At 36.9% G+C, this 24,922-nt stretch overlaps 3 protein-coding genes across 3 annotated transcripts; 2 read left to right on the top strand and 1 right to left on the bottom strand.

Annotated features, from left to right (window-relative positions):
• Positions 1-2,177: 2,177 nt before the first annotated feature.
• Positions 2,178-3,970, top strand: LOC106412198 (protein ASPARTIC PROTEASE IN GUARD CELL 1). The gene has a single exon (XM_013853100.3). The coding sequence runs from the start codon at positions 2,426-2,428 to the stop codon at positions 3,887-3,889; it is 1,464 nt and encodes a 487-aa protein (XP_013708554.2). The 5' UTR covers positions 2,178-2,425; the 3' UTR covers positions 3,890-3,970.
• An 8,976-nt stretch (positions 3,971-12,946) lies between these two features.
• LOC106415574 (serine/threonine-protein phosphatase 2A 65 kDa regulatory subunit A alpha isoform) lies at positions 12,947-16,534 on the bottom strand. Its single transcript, XM_013856328.3, has 13 exons — positions 16,325-16,534; positions 15,699-16,095; positions 15,375-15,621; positions 15,060-15,172; positions 14,873-14,952; positions 14,585-14,726; positions 14,416-14,496; positions 14,204-14,308; positions 13,944-14,126; positions 13,751-13,843; positions 13,477-13,616; positions 13,323-13,389; positions 12,947-13,252 (listed from the first exon to the last, which is right to left on the bottom strand). Exons 2-13 carry the CDS (start codon positions 16,089-16,091, stop codon positions 13,136-13,138), a joined length of 1,761 nt encoding a protein of 586 aa, XP_013711782.1. The 5' UTR covers positions 16,092-16,095; positions 16,325-16,534; the 3' UTR covers positions 12,947-13,135.
• A 6,436-nt stretch (positions 16,535-22,970) lies between these two features.
• LOC106415404 (zinc finger protein CONSTANS-LIKE 16-like) lies at positions 22,971-24,703 on the top strand. The gene is made up of 2 exons (XM_013856102.3): positions 22,971-24,108; positions 24,232-24,703. Exons 1-2 carry the CDS (start codon positions 23,113-23,115, stop codon positions 24,487-24,489), a joined length of 1,254 nt encoding a protein of 417 aa, XP_013711556.2. The 5' UTR covers positions 22,971-23,112; the 3' UTR covers positions 24,490-24,703.
• The last annotated feature ends 219 nt before the right edge of the window (positions 24,704-24,922 follow it).

The following is a 24,922-nucleotide window of genomic DNA, read 5'->3' as shown; positions in this document are numbered from 1 at the left end:
TTTCTGATGGTAAAAGAACTTCAGGAAAGACACAAATATTATATTCATAATACTAATTTTTATGTTTACATTAATCAATTTTAGCCTTACTTTTAATGAATGGTAAAAGACATTTATACTCATAAAGTTAACTAATCTAGATTTGAAGGGTCGAATAGGGTTTTTTGAAGAAAATTTCTCTTGAATAGACCTAAAAAGGTTTTTGTCACAAATATAGACCTTAAAAATAAAATTGACCAAAATAAACTTAAATGTTTTATCAAAAGAAGTAAATATACACTTATATCTCTGAAGTTAATTAATCTAGACATTAAGGTCTAGAGTTAAGAAGTGGGATTTAGGGTTTAAGGTTTAGGGTTTAGGGTTTAAAGTTTAGGGTTTAGAGTTGAGGAGTGGGGTTTTGTGGATATGATTTCAAATTTTAAAAAATAAAAAAAAATTAAAATTTTCAAAATAAAAATGCTATTTTGGTCATTTTAGTTTTCGAGGTCTATTTTTGTGACAAAAACTTAAAAAGGCTATTTGAGAGAATTGCTCTTTTTAGAATGTGAAATTTAGGATTCCAATAAATATATAAAATAAATACTTAAAAAATATAATTTTTTAAAAAATAGGTTCAAACATAATTTTCAATTTTATTTTTATTTTGTTTTATTTTATTTTATTTAAATAATTATTTATTATATATATTGAACACGAGTATAAGATTCTTTTGCCACTTAATTAAAAATGTATTTTTGAAAATGATCCTTTAATAGTGGTAAAGGTAAATAATGGTATATGAAATTGGTAAATATAAAATTCCCCAAAAAAACTTCCAGGTGAAAGTAGATTAATTCGATTCACTTTGATTACCCATAGACGCCTTAAGTGGCAAGAAAACAAAAACTAATTGCATAACGGAGTCTCCACCACTTGACGTCTATTCCTATTGTTCGTTCCGTAAAACATTAGTATCTTGTTTGAGGATTAACTGCGGACATAAGTTTTGTGATGGTTGTTTCAGAGGTAGTCATTCTTTATTCTATTTTTTGTGTTTGTTTTGTTTGTACAAACAATAACATTTGTTTTTTTTTCCAGATTCTGTGGAGAGACAATTGTCTGCACAAAGGCTTGTTCTCAAATGTCATGCATCTATACTAAGACGATATTTTTTTGCTTTGCAACGTGATCTTCAACATAAGACGTCTTTCAGTGGCCGATGTATGTTTTGATATTGTGATTACTGATATGTCGTGTTTGATTGTGATTACTGATTCATCTTTATGTTGTGGTTTATTTTTCAGGTGTCTCCTTTGCTTGAAGACACAAAGGAGCCTTGGCCACATGTTTATCTCTGGGATATATTGTGTACCTATGTTGCACGGGGACGTCATTTTGCTTGCCGTATCCGTAATGGAAACGTCTCCGGGACAGGGACCATTTGGAGATGGCAAAGGGACGCCTTAGACCATGATTAACCTGGGCTCTTAGGTGGGGTTCTTAGCTTTTAACTAAGAAAATCTAAAAACCGTTTCTTAACTTTTAACTAAAAAAAGCTAAGAACCGTCTCTTAAATAAGAAATATAAAAGCCGACTCTTAGCCGAAAAGTGTAAAAAAAAGTGTCAAATCATGAGTTAAGAACTCCAAATTAAGAACTCCGGTTAATCATGCTCTGGTTAATCATGCTCTTAGGAACGTAAAAGTGAAATGAACACTTAATAATTAGTGTATGGCATATCTAAGGACTAATTTACTTCAATTTTATCCTACACTAACCTAATTCAATTACTTTTTCTTAAAGAAAAAACAAGAAGCAAAAGCTTAAACTAGATTTTGAATTTATGATTTTATTTCTGAATCTTTAAGTTTATGAACTTCTTACTAATGAACCAAATTTTGATATGCATTATCACGCAAGTGTGTATTTTATAAAAGCCTTTTTTACTTTGCTTAGCTACATTGTTTAATACCATAATAGTTTTATTATGTATTTGCTTGGGTAATAGAATACGAAATGGATGAGCTGTCAGTTACTTGAAAGTCATTAGCAAAAAGCTAAGCTCGTTGTCAAAAACACTTAAATAAGGACGAAGATGAAAAAGTGATTAGAATATGAGATTCTAAACAAGATAGATATATACTAATAAGCGCCACACTAACCGCATTGAGATCATAAAACGAAGTTATAATTAATCTTCACACCTAAAGACGATGAAGAAACCTCCTCTTCCTCTTTAACCATTTATATATCTTCTTGTTTCTTCCAAAGATACTTGCTCGTATATAAATCTCCTTGGAATCTGCAAAACACCACAAAACTCACTTTTGTCTCACTTTCTTCCCTCCCCCACCACAAAACTCACTTTTGTCTTGCTCTCTCTCTCTTTAATAAGTGAGAGAAGATCTCTCACTCTTGGTCTATCTAACGGTCGGGAACTAAAAATGTTTTCTCACCGTTGCTTTGTTCTCTTCATCTTCTTCCTCGTTTCACATTCTTCGGTTACTTCCAGAATCTTGCCAAGGATCTCTGTCACTACTTCAACGATTCTTGATGTCTCCGACTCCATTCGCAAAACCAAGGGTGCGTCGTCGTTTCAGCTGAACCAGCTAGAAGAAAAATGTCACACTCCATCTTTTTCGTCCTCTTCATTTAGCTTGCAGCTTCATTCACGAGCCTCCGTCCAAGGAAATGAGCACTCAGACTACAAGTCTCTCACGCTAGCTAGACTCGACCGTGACTCAGCCCGAGTCAAATCCCTCATGGCTCGTTTAGATCTAGCCGTTAACAACATAACCAAAGCAGATCTCAAGCCCGTTATTACCACAATGTACACCACGGAGCAGCAAGAGATCGAAGCTCCTTTGATCTCCGGCACGACTCAAGGAAGCGGCGAGTACTTCACACGCGTGGGTATCGGAAACCCGGCGCGTGAGGTCTACATGGTGCTCGATACCGGAAGCGACGTGAACTGGCTACAGTGCGCCCCTTGCGCCGACTGTTACCACCAGACCGAGCCCATCTTCGAGCCGTCGTCTTCCTCTTCTTACTCTACACTCTCTTGCGACACTCCTCAGTGCAAGGCCCTCGAAGTCTCCGAATGCAGGAACGCCACGTGTCTCTACGAGGTTTCTTACGGAGACGGCTCTTACACCGTCGGCGATCTCGCCACCGAGACGCTCACCATCGGCTCAGCTTCCGTCGATAACGTCGCCGTCGGGTGTGGACACAGCAACCAAGGACTGTTCGTTGGCGCCGCCGGTTTGCTCGGTCTCGGCGGCGGTTTGCTGGCTCTGCCGTCGCAGCTGAACACGACGTCGTTCTCTTACTGCCTCGTCGACCGCGACTCGGACTCGGTTTCCACCGTAGAGTTCGGGTCGGATTTATCTCCCGACGCCGTCGTGGCTCCGCTGCTGCGTAACCACCAGCTCGACACGTTCTACTACCTTGGACTCACCGGGATAAGCGTCGGCGGCGAGATGCTTCAGATTCCGAGCTCTTCTTTCGAGGTGGACGAGTCGGGAGGCGGAGGGATCATTATCGACTCGGGAACCGCCGTGACTCGGCTCCAGACGGGAATCTACAACTCGCTCAGAGACGCGTTCGTGAAAGGGACGACGGACTTGGAGAAAGCCGCCGGAGTTGCGATGTTCGACACGTGTTACAACCTGGCGGCTAAAACGACGATTGAGGTCCCCACGGTGGCTTTTCATTTTCCCGGCGGGAACATGTTGGCTTTGCCGGCGAAGAATTACATGATTCCGGTTGACTCGGTGGGGACTTTCTGTCTTGCGTTTGCACCGACGGCGAGTTCGCTTGCGATTATCGGAAACGTGCAGCAGCAAGGGACACGTGTTGGTTTCGATTTGGCGAATTCTCTCATTGGATTCTCGACAAATAAATGTTAGTAGCATTTAATGTTTTTTTTCTTGTACTTGTTGTTGCAAAGAGTTGTGTAATGAATTAAATTCTTGGTCGTGGCGTTTTAACTCTGACACTAGGATAAGACCTGCGCCTTGCGCAGGGTGAGTTTATTTGTATATATTATCTATAGTTTCTTTTATACATTTGATCATTTTATTTATATATATAAAATATTTATTGTTGTTATTATATAATTTCTTTCCAATGAATCGGATCAATTTTTATTAAAAATAATGGAACAAAAGTATAATTAATACATCATGAGTTGATCGGATTGGACATTAAACAAATTATGACTTAAAACCTTATTTTTTTCATCGAACACATTCTTGAAAAAAGTGAACAGTATTGTTTTCACAGTTGAATTATTTTGACTTTTATCTTCTATATGGTTTTGAAAACTTTCAAATCAACCATCGAATTGATACATGTCATTTTAATGTTTTTAGTCGTATACTTACGGAAAACTTACATTAATTGAAAGTCGTTTTAAAAAAATCAAAATATAACATATAAGAAAAAATCTAACATATAAGAAAAATATAACATATAAGGTGTCCTCATTTTTGTATTTTAAATTCGTTTAAAAAAAATATAACATATAAGGTTTCCTCATTTTTATAATTTAAAGTCATTTTAAGAAATTCAAAATATAACATATAAGAAAAAATCTAATTTTTTTATTATATGGTTAATGTGATTGTTTATTTTTTTTAATAATATAAAATTAAACAAAATGAAGAAGGATGCAAAAATTGTTATCAAATCTTTATTATTCATAATCATTAATTGCCATATATATGTAAATAATATTAGGTAATTTAGTAGCATTTATTTAGGGAAAGAATACACACATCTTATATTTTAGGTTAATATAATGTTCTCTAGTGGACATTAAACAAATTATGACATAAAAACCTTATTTTTCCCCTCGAACACATTTTTGAAAAAGTGAACAGTATTGTTTTCATATTTGAATTATTTTCACTTTTATCTTACATATGGTTTTGAAAACTTTCAAATCAACCAGCAAACTGATACATGTCATTTCAATGTTTTTAGTGGTATACTTAAGAAAAACTTACTTTTTTTGTAATTTAAAGTCGTTTTAAAAAATTCAAAATATAACATATAAGAAAAATATAACATATAAGAAAAATATAACATATAAGGTGTCCTCATTTTGTATTTTAAAGTCGTTTTAAAGAAATATATAACATATAAGGTTTCTTCATTTTTGTAATTTAAAATCATTTAAAAAAATTCAAAATATAACATATAAGAAAACATCTAATTTTTTAATTATATGGTTAATGTGATTGTTTATTTTTTAAAAAAAATATAAAATTAAACAAAAATGAAGAAGGATGCAAAAATTGTTATCAAATCTTTATTATTCAAAATCATCAATTGTCATATATATGTAAATCATATTAGGTTATTCGGTAACTTTTATTTAAGGAAAGAATACACACTTCTTATATTTTAGGTTAATATAATGTTCTCTACTGAACATTAAACAAATTATGACATAAAAACCTTATTTTTTTCATCGAACACATTTTTGAAAAAAGTTAACAGTATTGTTTCCACAGTTAAATTATTTTGAATTTTATCTTGCATATGGTTTTGAAAGCTTTCAAATCAACCATCGAATTGATACATGTCATTTTAATGTTTTTAGTCGTTTATTTAAGGTAAACTTACATTTTTGTAATTTAAAGTCTTTTTAAAAAAAATCAAAATATAACATATAAGAAAATTCTAACATATAAGAAAAATATAACATATAAGGTGTCCTCATTTTTGTATTTTAAAGTCATTTAAAAAAAATATATATATATAACATATAAGGTTTCCTCATTTTTGTAATTTAAAGTCATTTTAAAAAATTAAAAATATAACATATAAGAAAAAATCTAATTTTTTTATTATATGGTTAATGTGATTGTTTAATTTTTTTTTAATAATATAACTTTAAACAAAAATAAAGAATGATGCAAAAATTGTTATCAAATCTTCATTATTCATAATAATTAATTGCCATTATTCATAATAATTAATTGCCATATATATGTAAATCATATTAGGTAATTCCGTAGCTTTTATTTAAGGAAAGAATACACACTTCCTATATTTTAGGTTAATATAATGTTCTCTAGTGTTATATAATTATAAAATAATGTGACACCATTAGATTAAACTATACTTTATATTAGATGTTCTAGAATTCTTTGAAATAGAATTTAGAAGGCATTTAGAGTGCCACCTAGGATTTGGGGTTTTTTTAATTAATACAAAATTAAGGTTCTAATTTTTCAAATGCTTCTCAATTAATATATAGGGGATTCCAGTTCAGATGATGCTTCTGCTTGCCGTACCCCACCAACTCGGAACCTTGTTTTTTTTTTTGCTAATTTACAAATTAATCTTCTACAGTTCTGAAAAATCTCTAATTGCCACCTTTTCTAATTATTTATTTCTCTCGTTGAATAATTTTATTATAGTTCCGAATCACGACGAAGCAACGACCAAATTGATATCGGTATGGATTTGATTACGTATTGATGATATGTAGTTATTCCAGAATAATATTTACACTAGCTGCTCACGTGTTAGTTGCTAGTCAATACAGTATCTAGTTTTTGTCTAAAAACATATGCGAACTGCAATCTTCATCCGCTCGATCTTAGCAGTAGTATATAACTTTATAGGATAACAATGTGAATGTTATCAAGCTTTAGGGTTTTCTGAATAATACTTTACTCTCATTTCTCTACAAAGGAGAAGACATGAGCCAATATAAAGGATTCAAGAAGGATCTAGATACAAAGGCTAACAGCTGTAAAGGAAAAGGTATTAGCTAGCCAATACTAGACGTTAGGAGAGGAGCAACGGAGTTGTGGATAAGACGCAGCTGTGGTGAAGCCGTACCAAGCTCCTCTGCTCTACAAGACGACAAAACCAGCATAGGAGATGACTGTTGATGAAGATGAGCTTCCTCATTCATAATGGGCTGGGCCTTTACACTAACATCCTCCCTCAAACTTTGCGTGGGAGTTTCTTCGACGCCAAGTTTGCTTCTCAAATGTATAAAAGCTTTTCGTGGCAACGCTTTGGTGAATATATCTGCTATCTGAAGTTCCGCTGGAATATGTTGCGTTTCAATCAAGCCCAGTGCAACTTGTTCTCTTATATAGTGCCAGTTTCGATCAAAGTGCTTCGATTTCTTATGCAGAGCTGGATTTGTGGTGAGATAAACCGCCGATAGATTATCACAAAGCATCAAAGTGGCTGAATCTTGCGAGATGTTTAGATCACGCAACAGTTGAGCTAACCAAGTCACTTCCTGAGCTGTCTCTGCTAAGGCTCTATATTCAGCCTCCGTTGATGACCGAGACACCGAATCCTGCCTTTTTGCTGACCAAGACACCAAATTCGACCCCAGCAGTGTACAGAAGCCTGTAGTGGATCTCTTTGTCTCCTGACAACCTCCCCAGTCACTGTCACAATATGCCATAAGAGTCATATTGTCATTCTTCTTGATGTGCAGACCATATCACAGTGTTCCTTTCAAGTATCTAAGTATTCTCTTTAACAACGCAAAATCAGTCACCGTAGGTGCATGCATCCTCTGACACACAAGATTCACAGCAAACTGTATATCCGGCCTGGTGATAGTCAGGTATTGAAGCTTACCGGCGAGACTCCTAAAGTAGGTTGGTTCAGGAAAGAGACTCGTATCCGGAGCTTCAATACGTTGTGGCAGAGGAGTAGGCATTGGATTACAGTCTGTCATTGATGCCACATGAAGTATCTCTTTTACATAAGCTTGCTGATGCAAATACAGACCCTCTGAATGCGTCTCCATCTCTATACCCAAGAAATATGAAGGGCGTCCCATATCTTTCATAGAGAATCTGTGAGATAGTGAAGTTACCAACTCTTCAAGAAGACTCTCTTCACTACCCGTGAGAAGAATATCATCAACATACAATAGAAGCACCATGAACCGATCATGTAGATTGTAAGTAAACAGAGATGGATCAGATGTGCTGCACACAAAACCGAAGTCAAGCAGATAGTTGCTGAAGGTATCAAACCAAGCTCTTGGTGCCTGCTTGAGACCATATAGCGCTTTGGTGATTTTACACACAAAGTCTGGTTTCTCAGGATCTACAAACCCTGCTGGTTGCTTCATATAAACCGGTTCTTGCAGTTCTCCATGAAGAAATGCACTAGAGACATCCAATTGTTTTATTGTCCAGCCTTTGGTGATAGCAATATTCAGCATCAGCCTTATAGTTGCAGTGCGCACCACCGGACTGAATGTCTCTAGGTAATCCAAACCCTCTTCTTGTGCACATCCTTTTGCGACCAGTCTAGACCTCAGTTTCTTTACACTACCATCAGGATTTAACTTCACTGTGTGCACCCATCTACTACTCAATATGTTCATGTCCTCTGTAGGTGGAACAAGCGACCAAGTATTAAGCATATGAATAATCCTCATCTCTTCAGACACAGCATCATTCCACCCTGGATGTTTCATAGCATCTGCAATGTTCTTCGGAAGAGCAACAGAGTACTTGGGCGCAAGGAGAGCATACCGAGCATTCGGTTTATGCACACCTGCTTTACCTCTTGTTTGCATCGGATGCACATTCACTGCTTGCACAGGCACGTTTCCCATCACTTGTTCTTCATTGATTATATTGTCAAGAGGGGCATTTACCGGAGCTTGTACTGCAGGAGCTGCTGGCGCAGGAAAGACCTGAGACATTAAAGGAGCTTCCTTCACCACAAGCTCTGGCCTTGTGGCAAGTTGCCAAGCCTTCATTAGTGAGGTGTCATATCTTGGCACCAGATGTTTGTATTGCTCTTTAAATGGATACAACTCTTCATCAAAAATCGCATGTCTTGTGATATACACCTTCCCAGTAGGAGGGTAGAGACATCGATATCCCTTGTGTAGACTACTATAACCAACAAACACGCATTGAAGTGACTTTGGATCAAACTTGTGATCTTGGAGAGCTCGGAGACATGGATAACAGGCAGACCCAAAAGCTCTTAAAGATCGATAGTTTGGTTTCTTCTCAAACAGCATCTCAAACGGACTCTTGTTATCCAAGGTTGATGTAGGCAGTACGTTACTGATATAACTTGCAGTCGCAAAGGCTTCAACCCACAAGCCTAATGGTAAATGACTCTGAAACATCATGGAGAGACCCAACTCAGTAAAGTGACGGTGACGTCTTTCAGCCAGACCATTCTGCTCAGGGGTATGAGGACAAGAGATACGATGTACAATGCCATTTTCTTGTAGTAGTTGCTTCATCTGGTTATTGACAAACTCACCTCCCCCGTCTGATTGAAAGACCTTTATTTGCTTGTCAAATTGTGTCTCAACTAGTTTCTTAAACGCAACAAATACTGGAAAGAAGTCTGATTTATTACGAAGGGGATACAGCCAAGAAAAACGAGTACAATCATCAACTAGTACTGCATAATACCGAAATCCTTGACTAGACACAACAGGAGAGGGACCCCATAAGTCACAATGAATCCTCTCCAAAGGCTGAGACACATGGGACTGAGACTGAAAAAAACTGTAATCTACTACTTTTCCCCATCTGGCAAGGCTGACACACGAGGCTTGTTCTGCTCTTATTAATGTTGATTTCCTTGCTGAGTTTGAGTTGTTGAAGAATGTTGAAGTTAGCATGCCCAAGTCGCAGGTGCCAAAGGTCTTCAGATGCTGCAACCTGACGATCTGAGAAGTAAGCCGCAAACCCTTCATCCTTCAACATGTATAACCCCTTATTTCGAGTTCCCTTTGCCACCACTTTCTTCTTAAGGAGATCAATCAGATATACATAATTAGCATCAAAAAATACTCCACAAGGGTAGTCCTCACACAATTTAGATACTGAGAGCAAAGATTTCTTGATATCAGGACAAACCAGTACTTCATTGAGTGAGATATTACCTGATGCAGAAGAGATGGTGGCAGAACCAACGTGTGTTATGGGGAGATAAGCTCCGTCTCCAACCATAACCGCATCAGTTCCTTCATAAGGATGCACTCCTTGGAGGTTAGTAGAGGATGAGGTGATATGAGCAGTCGCGCCTGAGTCTGGATACCAGTCTTTTTCCTCTGCAACACGAAGCGAGTTGAAGGCAGCTTGAGATTGATAGTTATTATCAAATCTATTGTAGCACTTGAGGGCTGTGTGTCCAACTCGTCCACAGATCTGACACGTAGGACGTTCATTCTGGCTGTTGTTCCCAGTAGACTGGTGTTGAGAAAATCCACGACCACGGCTGGTGAAACCACCTCTTCCTCTGTACTGACCAGACCTTCCTCTTCCTCTGTAGTTCGGATTATACCCTGGACTTGTATGCTGAGATGCAAACGCCATGTGAGGATTGACCGTGGTGGTATCAGCATAAGACTGGAGCTTCAAGTCAAATCCTTGGACTTCAGAAACCACATCGTTAAACGTCGGCGCCGGAAACTTCGTGAGAGAGCTTTGAATCACTGTGGTAATAGGGTCGAACTCACGCCCAAGTCCGTTGAGAAACCCAAAGATTTTCATAGACTCATCAATAGGTTTCCCAATCGCACTGAGCGCATCACACGTAGTCTTAAACTCTCTACTGTATACCGCCAAGGTCTTGTCTTTCTTCGTTAGAAGTTGAAGACTACGACGCAGAGAGAACTCACGGGAAACAGAACTTTTGTTGAAGTTATCAGCCAACGAGATCCATACCTCACGGGATGTAGACAGAGTATGAACCGAACCCAGCACTTCTTCTGACAACGTACCAAACAACCACGATCTGATCAACTGATCTATGCAGAACCATGCTTCAAACAACGGATTGTTTTCTTCCACATCTTCCGTACCACGACGCACCACTCTAGTTGCAGCAGGAGACTCGACCGCACCATTAACGAACCCCAAAAGCTTCTGACTTGACAAGAGAGATTCAAACTGAGTTTTCCAGAGTAAGTAGTTGCTGTCTGTGAGCTTGAGAGTAACACAACTCAGAACATGAACTTTGCTCGGAAACGGATAAGGATTCACCGGATCTGCCATACCTGTTAAGGTTTAGATGGCTCTGATACCATGTGAATGTTATCAAGCTTTAGGGTTTTCTGAATAATACTTTACTCTCATTTCTCTACAAAGGAGAAGACATGAGCCAATATAAAGGACTCAAGAAGGATCTAGATACAAAGGCTAACAGCTGTAAAGGAAAAGGTATTAGCTAGCCAATACTAGACGTTAGGAGAGGAGCAACGGAGTTGTGGATAAGACGCAGCTGTGGTGAAGCCGTACCAAGCTCCTCTGCTCTACAAGACGACAAAACCAGCATAGGAGATGATCGTTGATGAAGATGAGCTTCTTCATTCATAATGGGCTGGGCCTTTACACTAACAAATAATTGGAAAAAGGAAAGAAATCATTATGTTTAGGAGATGAAGTTAAACAAATTATTTGTTCAAAAAGTCAAGAAAATTATTACTGTATATTATGATTAGTGATTCCCTCATGTACATGTATAATCTTTTTTGAAATAAATAATTTTATTTATATAACTAGAAAAAGAGAGGAACATGGCAAGGTGGCGATGGCGAAGCCATGATGCCATTGCAAGGAATGAAGTGGCAGCCATTCGGGTCAATCATTACCATTTCCAATTTTGTGATGTCAACCGGTGCACAAAATAAAGTTATGTCATGTCCACCTTTTACTTTCTCCTTTGTTCATAAAAAAACACTCTTTTACTTTCACAGTCGCATGCTACACGTAAAATTTACCTCACTTAAGCAAAAAGTATACTTTTAACAGTTAACCAAAAATCAATTCCAAAGAATTAATTCTAATTTTTGTCTATTATTCGAAGATGGAATACAAGGAAAAATTACACAAACGAGCAGAAAAAATAGAAATTCCATGAGAAATAAACCCAAATAAGGAAATTTATAATAGTACGTAATATACGAAGCAAAGAACCATTTACAGTTGTAAACTATAAACATAAATAAAGCAAATCAGTTAGGATTTGAGAATCCCTTTCCTGGTTTTGCTTTGTACAACACTTCATTGCATAAAGTCTTTGCTTTTCCGAGTTAGATCTTGTCTTAAATCATGGGTCAGTTGCAAAAATGACAAAGATCCCGTCTCTTTTCTATGAGTTTGATCACTACAAGTGTCAAGTGTGTGCATTGCACTGAAAAAAGATTTAGGGTCGTTGCTTAGACCACCTATGAATCTATCATATGTAACATAGTTCTCTGTAGTAGTTTTAGTTCCACTACAACATGCTCAGTGAAGAAAATCAGCATCCCTTGTGGTTTTCAGGTCGGTCTTGGAATGGTTGTAGTGGAGAGCGTAGTGACATCAATATACATATGTTTTGCTGAAGAACCTTTGTTGATTCAGAGATGGGATGTTGATTTCTTCACTGAGAGGCTCCACCGTCGTCTCCAACATCGCAGCGCGAGAGCCCGTGAAGTGTTGACGACTGCTTGATCAGGCCATGTCTCTTGGAAAAGAAGAGACATAACTGTAGAATATCATGCAAGTAGATGATTCCTTCGTCATGAATAGAAGTTGTGGACGTTAGTTTGATCAAAATTTATCAAATATAACCTACTGATTTTGCCTTTTTTTAAACACAAATTAATTGAAGAGGAACAAAGCTTGGACAAGCGAAAGAAAGAAACAGAACTAGCCGGAAGACCAAACAGCCACAAGCTTTGACTCTTATCAATCTATCCCTAAACAACTTTAGTTAAAACTGACTGTTCAAGGACATAATCACTTCACAGATGTGCTAGTGCTACATACAGTAGTTATGGATATCGGGAGCGATGATTAATTGATTTTAGTAACATATGAATCATCCAAATTTCTAAGAATTAAGCAGCAACACAATCCAAAGTCGGATTCTCGATAGGGTGGTATTTGCAGTTGAGTAAACTAAGATGAACATATTGGAAACAAGGATTTGAACACAAGAAGATGTAACAAAGGAAATACAATTTTCCTAACATATATCAAATGCAGTTCATAACCAGCAGCCAAAATAGCGTTTTACACAAAACATACCAATGCAATAGCAGAAAAAGAAAACAAATACAAGAAACTTTATAAACGAAAAGTTATTCCAGATGAAAGATTATCTATCAGTAATACGCTTGAAAAGAATCAGGATTACGCCACTGCGGCACCATTAATGGACTGAAGCGCTTGGTTTGCAAAATAACGAACATCAACATCAGGGTCCTCGCTCAGGTCCACCAAACACTGACGTATTGTTTTGTCCACCACCTACAAAACACAGCAAATAACATTACAGTTCAGCATTTAACATTGGAGTAATGTTTAATCTCATTCTTACTGATTGGTCGACTATGGGGATGAGGGATTGCAGAAGTTTTGCAACATTGAACTTGATGTTTGGAACTCTGCAGCGGTTAGATATGTGCAACAACACGTTAGAAAAAAAACTTTTCTCTGAAGGAGCTTGCGAAAGTCATCTCTATCTATCTCACCTGTCTTTTGATGCCTCAACCACGACGGGAAGAAACTTAGAACATGTGATTTCTGATCCCATTACAGGAGCCATGAGTGATATTGCACGTAGAGCCATCATCCTGTGTAGGTAGTGCGGATTGTTGACCATCTCCAATACCTGTTTACATGAAAGCAAAAAAGGTTAATACGGAGCTCTATATATGCAGCTTTAGCAAAAAAAAAAGACCCAAGGATCGAGATCAGAGCCATAGATATGAAAGGTTCTAGTAGGAACTGCCCAAAGAATACAACCTGGGGAACTAGGTGCTGCATTGCCCATTCAGAACCAAACTCCTCTGCAAGACGCTTTAGGTTGTTTGCTCCAGCTTCACGGATAGAGTAGACCTGAAGGAGGAGACGAGAACAACGTTAATATCCAGAATCACAAGTAGATGAGAGATATTATGCTACCATTAAAGATCCAATATCAGGGATTAAGATAAACCTTGTCTTGTAACCATTGCATGCAAAGGGCTCCGAGCTTGTCATCGAAAAACCCTATACCTAGCTGGCTGGCCAACAGAGGAACGTACTCAATAATAGCAAGACGAACTCTCCAGTGCCGATCCTCGGCAAGCTCTACAATCGCCGGTAACAAGGATTGTGACAGCAGATCAATCCCAATAACCTGCCGTACAAAGATAACTTCAGTTATCAGTTAAAAAAGAAGTATATAAGACTTTGGAAGAGGGATATGGAGCAAACCTGGTTGACTTGGTCTAGCTTGCTTATGATGTTGAGGCGTACATCAGGAAATTCATCTTTCAAAAGGGAGAGAAAAATTGGTAGCAGATGCTCAATGGTTGAGTCCTGTATTGAAGATTTTACTCTGTTAAATTATCATTGATGCAACACCAATTGGTGTGTAACTTATATTTACAAGATGCAGAGGTGTTGGCTATCTCCAGTTCATATACCTTTCCAAGGATAGGAGCCATTCCCATTATTACTGACGCTAGAGCAGAGCGGACATGTTGAGAAGAATCGGATGATAAATCCTGCAAGACAATAAAAAGGAAATGCCATCAACCCATGCCTGTTATATATGGAATTAAGAAAAAGTAAGAGCCGAGTGAGTGTACGTACCTTCACGCAAGGAAGGATGTGCTGAATAGAAAGCTCTGGATTCAAAAGCTGACAGAACTTAGTCACTTTCCCCGCTGCTGCTATTCGCACTTCAGCCTCATTGTCCTGTAGCAGTCTTACATACGCTGGAACCAAATCCGTCCTAGAACCACAAAAAAGTTTTCGTGTCGAAATAATAAGATACCGTCCAGGGCTTCCAATAAACGCTCTTAGCTTGATGGTCGCAACATTGTTTTACGAGAAAGAAAAGCCAGAACAATAAAACAAGAAATGTCAGAAGGCACATACTTGGTGCAATCAGGACCAACTGCCTCACAAAGTTCATATAGCTGATTAGCAACCATGTAGCGCACCCTCCAAGATTTATCCTGCTCTCATAAAACAAACCATATAGCATCCACTTATATCAGGACTGCAAACGTTTACTGATGAAAGCTATCAATGCAATAAAAGTAAAACCAAAGCTCAATTTCACCTGAGAGAAATTAACAATAACAGGTAAAACGCGTGCAACACAATCCTGAGGTTCCAGTAACTTTCCAAGAGCTGCACAGCCTTCCACAGCCAATAGTCTGACAGAATCTTGTTCTGAAATGAAGTTTCAAATTTAAACCAATATAAAAAATAATGTATAAGAAACAAACATTTCTAAAGAGATATGTATCTGCTCTAACAGGTTTCTTCATCAAACCTTGCTTCTTAGTTTCAAATGTGATTTATTTACCATGCAAACTAGTTTTAAATGATGGACACATATAGTGAGACGTGACATATTTCAAGCATTAAGTACCATCTTTAGTAAGATCATCGAACATAGTCATGATCTCAGCGTTCAAATAGCTGGACTCCAAAGTAGTAGCAAATTTCCCCAGGTTAGTTGCAGCAGCTCTCCGCACCATAGGCATATCATCTTGGCACAACTGGTTATAAATAGACCGCAACTCTGTCTTCAACACATCAGTACAGCCTTGGTACGCAACATGAAACAAACCACATGCGGAAACTCTAGCTGCAAACCATTCACCAGCTGCAAGTCTCTACAATATAAAGAAAAAAACAAATTAGCCTTGACCACTTGGTACATATAGATTCTCTCTCACTATCACTATCTAACCTTCACAAGAGGGACAAAGGAGTCCACAAGATCACTCTCCCTCATCTCAGATCCGATCTTGCAAAGCGAGTCCACAGCTTTCTCTCTCACACAGGTCTCTTCAACGGTGCAGAGAGATTCAAGAGGAGGGAGAAGCACATGCGCATGCTCAACCCCTCCAACAAAAGGAATGAAAACTCCGAGCTCCCCAGCCATTGCAAGGAGAACCTCGTCGTCATCATCACTGTTCTCACTCAGGAAGGGGATTAACTCTTTCCTCGTGCGCTCCTCTCCAAGGGCACGAGCGATTGTAGATAGGCGACGGATGGAGTTCAAACGAAGCTGTATATCGTCGTTCTTAAGCTCGTCAATGAGCACAGCGATGGGATATAAAGGTTCATCCACCATGGCCATCCTCCTGAAAGAAGAATTAAAAATGGTTACTTTAAAAGGTAAAGTAAGCTACTTTATCGAGACTAGTGTGAATTTATCAATAGCGATGGAATCAGGTAAAGGGAGAGGCTTTTGGATCTTGAAATCAATCCGATAAACATCACAGATCCTGCCTGGAACGAAAGCTACGGCCAATCGGAAATGGAGGCGTAAAGATGAGATCTTTATGATGCATAATAGGGAGGGAATCTTACCGATCCAGGCGTCGAGCTGCTTTCAGATTCCGAGGTGCGAGCGAGAGACGAAGGAGGAGAGAAGATGGGTTGCGAGCGAGAGAAAATTATCTATTTCCTGCGTTTGATTTTTACCAAGAATAAAGGACACAACTAGGCCTAGACACAACACAAGAGAGTAAGAAAATTAATACTAGTTCAATAATAAAAACTAAGGGAAGGTATGATTGGGCCTTCGGGTAGCTTATTGGGCTTTAAACATCTCTGTAAATGATCCATTCAAGAAATAACGATGAGACAGCGGAACTAAAAGAGAAAAAGACCAAAATAGCATTAAAGTTTTTGTTTCCAAACTAGCACTTAAGGCCAAAAGTCACAAAAATAGCATTCAAGGGGTGGGGTTTAGGGTTTAGAATTTAGGGTTTAGGGTTTAGAGTTTAGGTTTTAGGGTTTAGAGTTGAAAAGTGAGGTTTTGGGGATAAGATTTCAAATTTTAAAAAATAAAAAAATTTAAATTTTTCAAAGAATAAAATGCTATTTTGGTCATTTTAGTTTTTGAGTGCTATTTTTGTGATATAAATTTAGAATTGTGCTATTTTGGAGATTTGCCCGAACTTAAACCTTAGAATTCTAATGGGTAGAACCTCTCATTGGAGCCGGAGGTGCTTTTATATCATGTCAAACACATTATGTAAAATCTCAACTTTCATTTTGAAATGATATTTACCTATTTCAAGACTCCTATTCAACTTGAGTATTACTTTTTTTTTTTGAAACCAACTTGAGTATTACTTACGTTAACTTACGCATCTATATGTGATAGGTTCGTCACATAAAGCCACGAATTATATGTGGTCATTTGTAAATATGTAGAATAATTTGCCAATTGACGCTTCGTGGCTGTCTTGCGATATTCAAGGCCACTAGTAGTCTAGTAGCCATATTCGTCTAGTACGAACACTTAAATTGCTGTATATTTGTAAATAATAACATTTTTATCGACTGGCCAAGATTTTTTTTAATCTATTTTGAATTTCTTCTTTTGTGGCTAAGAGCACCCGCAACGGTGAGATTACAAATAAAATCCTTAAAATTAATTAACTATTTTTTTTCTTGAATAGTTAAGGATTCTAATCCGAATTGTTAGTTCAATAGTGTTCTCCAATTTAAAGTTTTTAGGAATAAAAAAATAATATTTAAAAAAAAGTGAAATTAAAATTTTTATTTATTGCATTATTAAAGATAAAGATACAACATTTATTAATCAACAATCATCAAATTTGTTCCAAATATTTTTAACTAAATCATTTTTCAAACGTTGATGTAAACGCTTATCGCGAACATCATCCCGAATGCCGAAAATATTAGGGATATTTGTAGGTCTGTCGGTATCCACCCGTGAACTTTTAGTGACGTTTCCTTCTTCAAATTCAGATATATCGAACAGAATATATCCATCTCGTTCATTTTCGACTATCATATTATGTAGTATGATACATGCTCTCATAATCTTCCCTATCTTTTCTTTGTCCGTTGAAAGAGCCGGGTTTTTTACAATCGCAAATCGAGCTTGTAATACTCCAAACGTCCGTTCCACATCTTTTCGGGTTGCTTCTTGAATTCTAGCAAATAACTCTGCTTTAGGACCTTGAAGGTGCGAGATAGATTGGATAAATATTGACCATTTGGGATATATACCGCCTGTGAGGTAGTACACCAACTTATACATGTGTCCGTTGACCACGTACTCTAACCTGAGAGCTCGGCCTTGGAAAATATCATCAAAAACAGGAGACCGATCGAGGACATTAATATCTTTTAAGGTACCTGGAGGACCAAAAAATGTGTGCAATATCCAAATATCTTGTGAAGCCACAGCATCTAAGACAATTGTTGGTTTTCCTGATCCACGTGTGTATTGCCCTTTCCAAGCGATTGGGCAATTAATTCTTCCACTCCCAATGCATACAGTCAATGCTTCCTACCATTCCGGGAAATCCACGCTTCTCTCCAGTATCGAGGAGTCGTTGAAGATCCTCTGGTGTGGGTCTTCGTAGATACTCATCTCCAAATAACAGTATTATTCCTTCAGTGAAATGGTGTAAACACGAAAGTGCCGTGCTTTCACCAAGTTGGAGATATTCGTCTACCATGATAGCAATATCGTTTTCAAACCGATAAGTACAAACGCAAAAAGCCCCAAATCCTTTTGAAACCCTAATTTCAAACGAGAAGAACCCAAATCGATGAAAGCAGTATCGTTTTCAAACCGATAATAAGTACAAACGCAATAAATCCCCAAATTGTGTTTGAACCCTAATTTCAAACGAGATCAATTCAAGATGCAAACTTATCTATATCGATTGATCTACAAAAGAAGGGTGCGATTTACCTTGTTCAGCCGACGGAGACAAATCGCCGTCTTTCGTCGCGGGAATCGCCTTCGTTTCGTTGAGAGAGGAATCGCTTTTCTTCGTCGGGACAAATTTTTTTTCTCTGCTTCGGTCGATAATAACCAATATTTTTCTCATTACCAAACCGTAAACCCTTCCATCCATTCAGAAAATGCCACGTACCCTAAAGATCAAGTCCTAAAAATCCTTATTAACGTATCAATCCTTACTTATGTTAACCAAACAATTATTATTCTATTCTTCCTAACCTATGAACCCGTCGTGTACTTCCGTTGCAGGTACTCTAAGTAATGAGTAAATCGTATCTAAAATACTTGGTCACAGAAAATTGGTAGCCATGATCGTGGCTAATTCAGTGTAAATTGTTTGGGAAGATGTTATACCCAAAGAGTCATAAAAATACTACACATATTTCCAAAAGCATACTTCTATGTTAACAACTCCATTTTATATGTTTTGCAAGAAACAACATATAAAGATTTGTAAATTAACTCTGTAAAATCAGTTTTTAGTTTGGGGAATTGGGCTGTATAGCTATGAAAAAAACACTAATTAGCTACATGACCATTTTCCCTAATACACCTATACATGGTGTGGCTTTTATATAATATTACCATTTTGTCCTTTTATCTTACCGGCAAAACCTACAAGCAAAAACAATTAAAAATATTAATTATTAATCACACAAAAATAAATCGTGGTTTACTCGACTTCACATATTTCTCTCCACAACGTCGCCTCCGTCTGCTTTTACTTTCTCCATTTGTGCCATCATCCGACATCGAACGGTATTAAAGTTGTAGCAGTGGTTAGTAACAGACTCTTCCTCTCCAACTTCACCAAGTTGATTCTTCTCAGATCTCCTTTATATCGGCGATTACGGTGAGTTCTGTTGCAATATTGTAAGTTCTCTGTTTTATGCCATAGATTCTATTATTTCTATGTCAGCTCTCCTATTTGAAATAGATTTAGACCTAATGTATTCTAAGTTGATAAATCTAACTTATTGTTTCTGTTGCATCCATGATCTGGTAAGCTGGGGTAAACAAATTGATTTAGGGTTGAAATGTTTTCACTGCAAAGGGGAGATTGTGATTTTGGAATGAAAAGTCCCTTTTGCGATAAAACAAGTTTAGTTATGTGTGAAATGGAATATCTTATGGAACATGTGCTATTTGAAATGGAAAATTTTAGTTTTAGAGACTGGTTATGTGCCATTCCATTCCTCTGCTATTTCTGAAAAATCATATCATAACTAATATACTATTCGCTTTCCATTCCATCAGACCATATGTTCCACTCCATATCTATAAATTATATATTATATCATGTGGTTCAATTCTAATTGCACATGTTACTTCTTTACTCGCATAGGCTATTTGGAATTAACATAACTAAACATTTAACTTAAGCATAAAGTAATTCATATACTAGTAGCATATCTCATATGCTTTCATTTCCTTCCAACTTGTAGACTAATGTGTGTCTTCATTTTCATTTTGTTTTTCAGGTTTGTCATAGATGAATTGGAAAGGTAATAGTACTTTTATACTATTTTATGAAATGGAACATATTGTTTTTCTTTCAAATTTGACTCTTCTCTTATTTGCCATGTTTATTAATATATAATGTACTATATAGTAAGTTATATTTTATTTGATGCTTTAAAGAGAGGGTTCAATCTTGTTTGTTGTTGTTTCATGTTCTATTGATATGAATTTTGTATTGGTGTTTATATATGGTTTATATTAGTCTGTATATGATTTTGTAAAGAGAAATAATATATTGAACGTAAATGGAATAAAATTTATTATGACATAAAAAAAACAGAATACAATGTGACGTTGAATGGGAATGATACATATATGATGTTATCCAGTGGCGGATCCAGAAACTACTTTTACCGGGGTCATAATATATTAATATTATAACAAAGATATAAAAGTAATTTTTATTCTACAGAAAATGTATTGTTTTCGTTAATATATAAATATAATACGTATTTCAAATGTTGTGTGGGCTGTAAGTCTACTCAAACATTGCTCTATGGGCCGTAATTTTTACAGAAATAGGGAAAAAAATATTTATAAAGGGGTCAACTGGAGAATTGAACCTGAGTTCACTGGTGTCAAAACAGCAAACAACACCACTAAAGCTGACAATTTTCTATTGTTTACTATACAAAAACCATTTTATGTATATTTTAGTGGGGTCAGCTGACCCCCCTGTGCCCTTAATGGATCCGCCCCTGATGTTATCTCTTCCACCTCTTTTCTCTAATGCCGTTAGTCTTCGTTTCTTTCGCCACAACAATCTGAATTTGGTTTAAGCATTACCTCTATCCCTACAATCATAGACACTTCAAAATTTGAACAATATATATGTATTGTGCTATATTGTTTCTCACATTTTCTATTCTATAGGCTCATGTAGAATGGACATACATGTTACTTGTGGGTTTAGTTTATGAAAGATTGGGGTTGACATTGGATTAGGGTTTATATTTCCATATAAGGTTTAGTGATTAGTGGTTAGAGTTTAGTTTATGGAAGATTGGAGTTGACATTAGATTAGGGTTTACATTTTTATGTAGGGTTTAGTGATAGTTGCTAGGGTTTAGTTTATGTACGATTGGATTTGGCATTGGGACAAGCATTATCACCTTTCATGAAGGCATGACCATATCAGCATTTGAAAAATATGTTAAGATGATCTTTAGATTGTAACTACATTTTTACCATTTCTATTCTATATGCCTCATGTGGAATGGTAATGCATCTTACTGGCTTTTTAAAATTTATGTTTAGTTTATGAATTTTGGGGTTAACATTGGTTAAGGTTTAAATTTTGATATTTGGGTTTAGGGTTCATATTTGGGTTAAGTTTAGTGATTAGAGTTTAGGGTTTAGGATTTAGGGTTTAGGATTTAGGGTTGAGGTGTGATTAGGATTGGGTTAGTATTTAGGGGTTTAGGATTTATATTTGGGTAAGGGTTGAATGATTAGAGTTTAAAGTTTAGTATTTAGAAAGTGAAGGAGTATGGTTGAGGCCAGTAATAACTTCTTCCATATAATTTTATAATTTCACAAATATGTACTATGTTATTTTTTTGTTCAATTCTATTTAGATTTTGTGCTTATATTTGGAGTTATGGTTTATATTTGGTTTTATGGTTTAGATTTGGGTTTAGGATTTACTAATTAGAGTTTAGAGTTTAGTATAGAGGTTGGGTGGGATTGAAATAAGTTTTCTAAGGATTGGATTTGAGATATGTTTTTATTTAAGGGTTGTAGATAAAGTTATAATTTTATACTATTTTATATAGAATAGAACTCCGTGGATATGTATGTGGTCAATAAAAATATACGTGGCTCACTCTTTTTTCTACTGGCCACGTTATTCTTTTCCACCTTTTTACCTGGTACCTGCAAAAATAAAGGATAAAATCGGGTAGTTTATGGTATAAATGTTAGATATTAGATTATGTCAAAATCAAAGCTAGTTACTTAATTTACATGCAATATATGGCTAGTTCACAAATTAACCCTTTTAGTTTTTACTAACCAAACATGGTTATTAGTTTTTGTTAGATAGAAAATATTTTTTTTTGTTTTCTTCCTAATGAAAAAGTTATAATTTGCAAGTGTTCCAAAGAAGTGTCTAATTTTCATATTAGTCTTTTCTAAGTGTTCCTTACTTTAATTTTTCATTTTTTGTTTGAATATATAAACAACCCGGCAGAAATAAGGAAGACATATACACAAAAAGAAATAAATAACAAAAAACCACAAAAATCTACATATAAAGGAATATATGGAATGGTAGAAATTATTATTTATGGAATTTAAAGAAAGGAATCAGCATTCCACGTCTTTAATTTGGAATGACTTTTCACAAATGAAAGTTAAATTTTTTTGGGAATGATATGGAATGTCATACAATAAAATGGAATACCTTTCAATTTTTACATTGTAACTGGTGAACATTTTTTAGAATACAAAGGAACTACGCATTCAAGAAGATTTTATTCCAAAAAATGCATTCAGGGTTGCACAAGGAATAGAGAATAGAGAAGAAGAAAAATAAGGCAACAAGTAGGACCACACAAGAAATCCATTGGATAAAGAATCTGACCAATGAAAACACTATTACAAGGATCATATTCAGAACTCAACCAATCAAAATCTAGATAAGGCCTTCAGATGGGTCCCATTTGAAGACATAAACACCCAAAAAAAGTACATAAAAATTTTCATTACTTAAAAATCAACTGACAAAGGAGAGCGCACTTCATGCGGGAGTATAACTTTTTTTTGTAGAGAGTAATCATTTAAGAAAATATTCAACTACTGAAGCTGAGCTCCCAATCAAACCCCTCGTGCGCTCTCGCTGTTGATGCTGTTTTTTCGATCTTGTGAAAAGATGAAAAGTTTGGCGAGTGCTGTTGGTGCTAAGACGGCGAGGGCCTGCGACAGCTGCGTGAAGAGGCGGGCACGGTGGTACTGCGCCGCCGACGATGCTTTCCTATGCCAATCTTGCGACACTTTGGTCCACTCAGCGAATCTTCTCGCTCGCCGGCACGAGAGAGTTCTTTTGAAGTCTGCCTCAAAGCATAGCAACCACAACCACAACCACTCACCTTCTTCTCCTCCGCATGAGGCTGCAACGTGGCATCACGGGTTCACTCGTAAACCTCGTACTCCACGTGGCTCTGGTAAGAAGAATAATTTGTCGATATTTCATGATTTGGTCCCCGAGATTAGTGTTGAGGACCAGACGGAGAGCTGTGAGCTCGAAGAACAGCTGATCTGTCAAGTGCCGGTTCTTGATCCAACGGTGGCCGAGCAAATCTTAAACGATGTCGTGGAGGCCAAGATCGAGTTTCCTATTATGAGAAGTGGTGTAATGATGGATGATCAGGAGGACGAAGACAACGCCGAGAGTTGTTTAAATGGTTTTTTCCCGACCGACATGGAGCTCGAAGAGTACGCTGCTGACGTGGAGACTCTCCTCGGTCGCGGGCTAGACACAGAGTCTTATGCCATGGAGGAACTAGGATTATCTAATAAAGAAATGTTTAAAATAGAAAAAGAGGAGGAAACAAAAGATATGAACATTGGAATATGCGATGATGACCGAGATGCAACGGCGCCGTTTGAGCTGAGCTTTGATTACGAGTCACACAACACATACGAAGAAGAGGTAATAAAGAATATTGAAGGTAGTGGTGAATGTGTAAAGGTGAAGGAGGAAGAGCAAAAGAATGTTCTGATGCTGAGATTAAACTATGACTCGGTGATATCAACTTGGGGAGGCCAAGGTCCACCGTGGACATCAGGAGAGCCCCCAGAACGTGACATAGACATCAGCAGTTGGCCATTTGTTTCCATGGTATGTTATATAAACTCATTCTTTATTAATCTAAAGTGAGTTTCGCTGATAGCTATATTTATATATTAACTTAGGTCCAAGTGAATCCTAACAAACTAAAGTTGAATTTGTGTGTGTTTTAAGGGGGGAAATGTTAGAGAAAGTCAGCAGAAGCATCACGTTGGTGTATGTTTACCCTCGAGTGGGTTTGGGGATGGAGGAAGAGAAGCTAGAGTCTCGAGGTACAGGGAGAAGAGGAGGACGAGATTGTTTTCGAAGAAGATAAGGTACGAAGTACGTAAACTGAATGCAGAGAAAAGACCTAGAATGAAAGGAAGATTCGTTAAGAGAGCTTCCCTTGCTGTTTCTGCTATGAACTCACCATTAGGTGTGAATTACTGAATAATCCTGTTATATCTCACTTTAGCTTTTTATTTTAAAGAAGCTGAAGTTTTTGTAAGTTTTCTTTCTTCTGCAACGACAGAAGTTTTGTTTTTTGCACTTAATTGTGCTTTCTGGACTTGGTATGTGCACCGGAAAACCAATAATGTGACTTTCTTGTCTGGATAGAGCTGATGTATATATTATCTGGTAATCATAATGTGAGTCATTTTTATTGTTAGAAGATACTATAGTTTGTACATATAGTATCTCTTAAACCGAAACTGATCAACGAACGAATGTAACTCAAAGTCATAACTGAGCCGATTTTCTTTAACCATTAATACATCACCACCACCGTTGCACTTACAAAGTCTTGTGGAACAAAGGGAAAAACTGATCTGATACCAATTTCAGTGCAATCAAGCCAAACCAAACATACCAAATTCCATTA

The sequence above is a fragment of the Brassica napus genome, chromosome A7 (assembly GCF_020379485.1).
Source record: "Brassica napus cultivar Da-Ae chromosome A7, Da-Ae, whole genome shotgun sequence".
NCBI classification, from domain to species: domain Eukaryota; kingdom Viridiplantae; phylum Streptophyta; class Magnoliopsida; order Brassicales; family Brassicaceae; genus Brassica; species Brassica napus.
This window is presented reverse-complemented; position numbering and strand designations above follow the sequence as displayed.

Coding starts and splice junctions, on each gene's coding strand:
- LOC106412198 (XM_013853100.3), top strand. CDS start 2,426: ATGTTTTCTCACCGTTGCTTTGTTCTCTTCATCTTCTTCCTCGTTTCA.
- LOC106415574 (XM_013856328.3), bottom strand. CDS start 16,091: ATGGCCATGGTGGATGAACCTTTATATCCCATCGCTGTGCTCATTGAC. Junction 14,309..14,415: donor TGGCTCCTATCCTTGGAAAG/GTATATGAACTG, acceptor TCTTCAATACAG/GACTCAACCATTGAGCATCT. Junction 13,253..13,322: donor TCCCCATAGTCGACCAATCA/GTAAGAATGAGA, acceptor TGTGTTTTGTAG/GTGGTGGACAAAACAATACG.
- LOC106415404 (XM_013856102.3), top strand. CDS start 23,113: ATGCTGTTTTTTCGATCTTGTGAAAAGATGAAAAGTTTGGCGAGTGCT. Junction 24,109..24,231: donor GTTGGCCATTTGTTTCCATG/GTATGTTATATA, acceptor GTGTGTTTTAAG/GGGGGAAATGTTAGAGAAAG.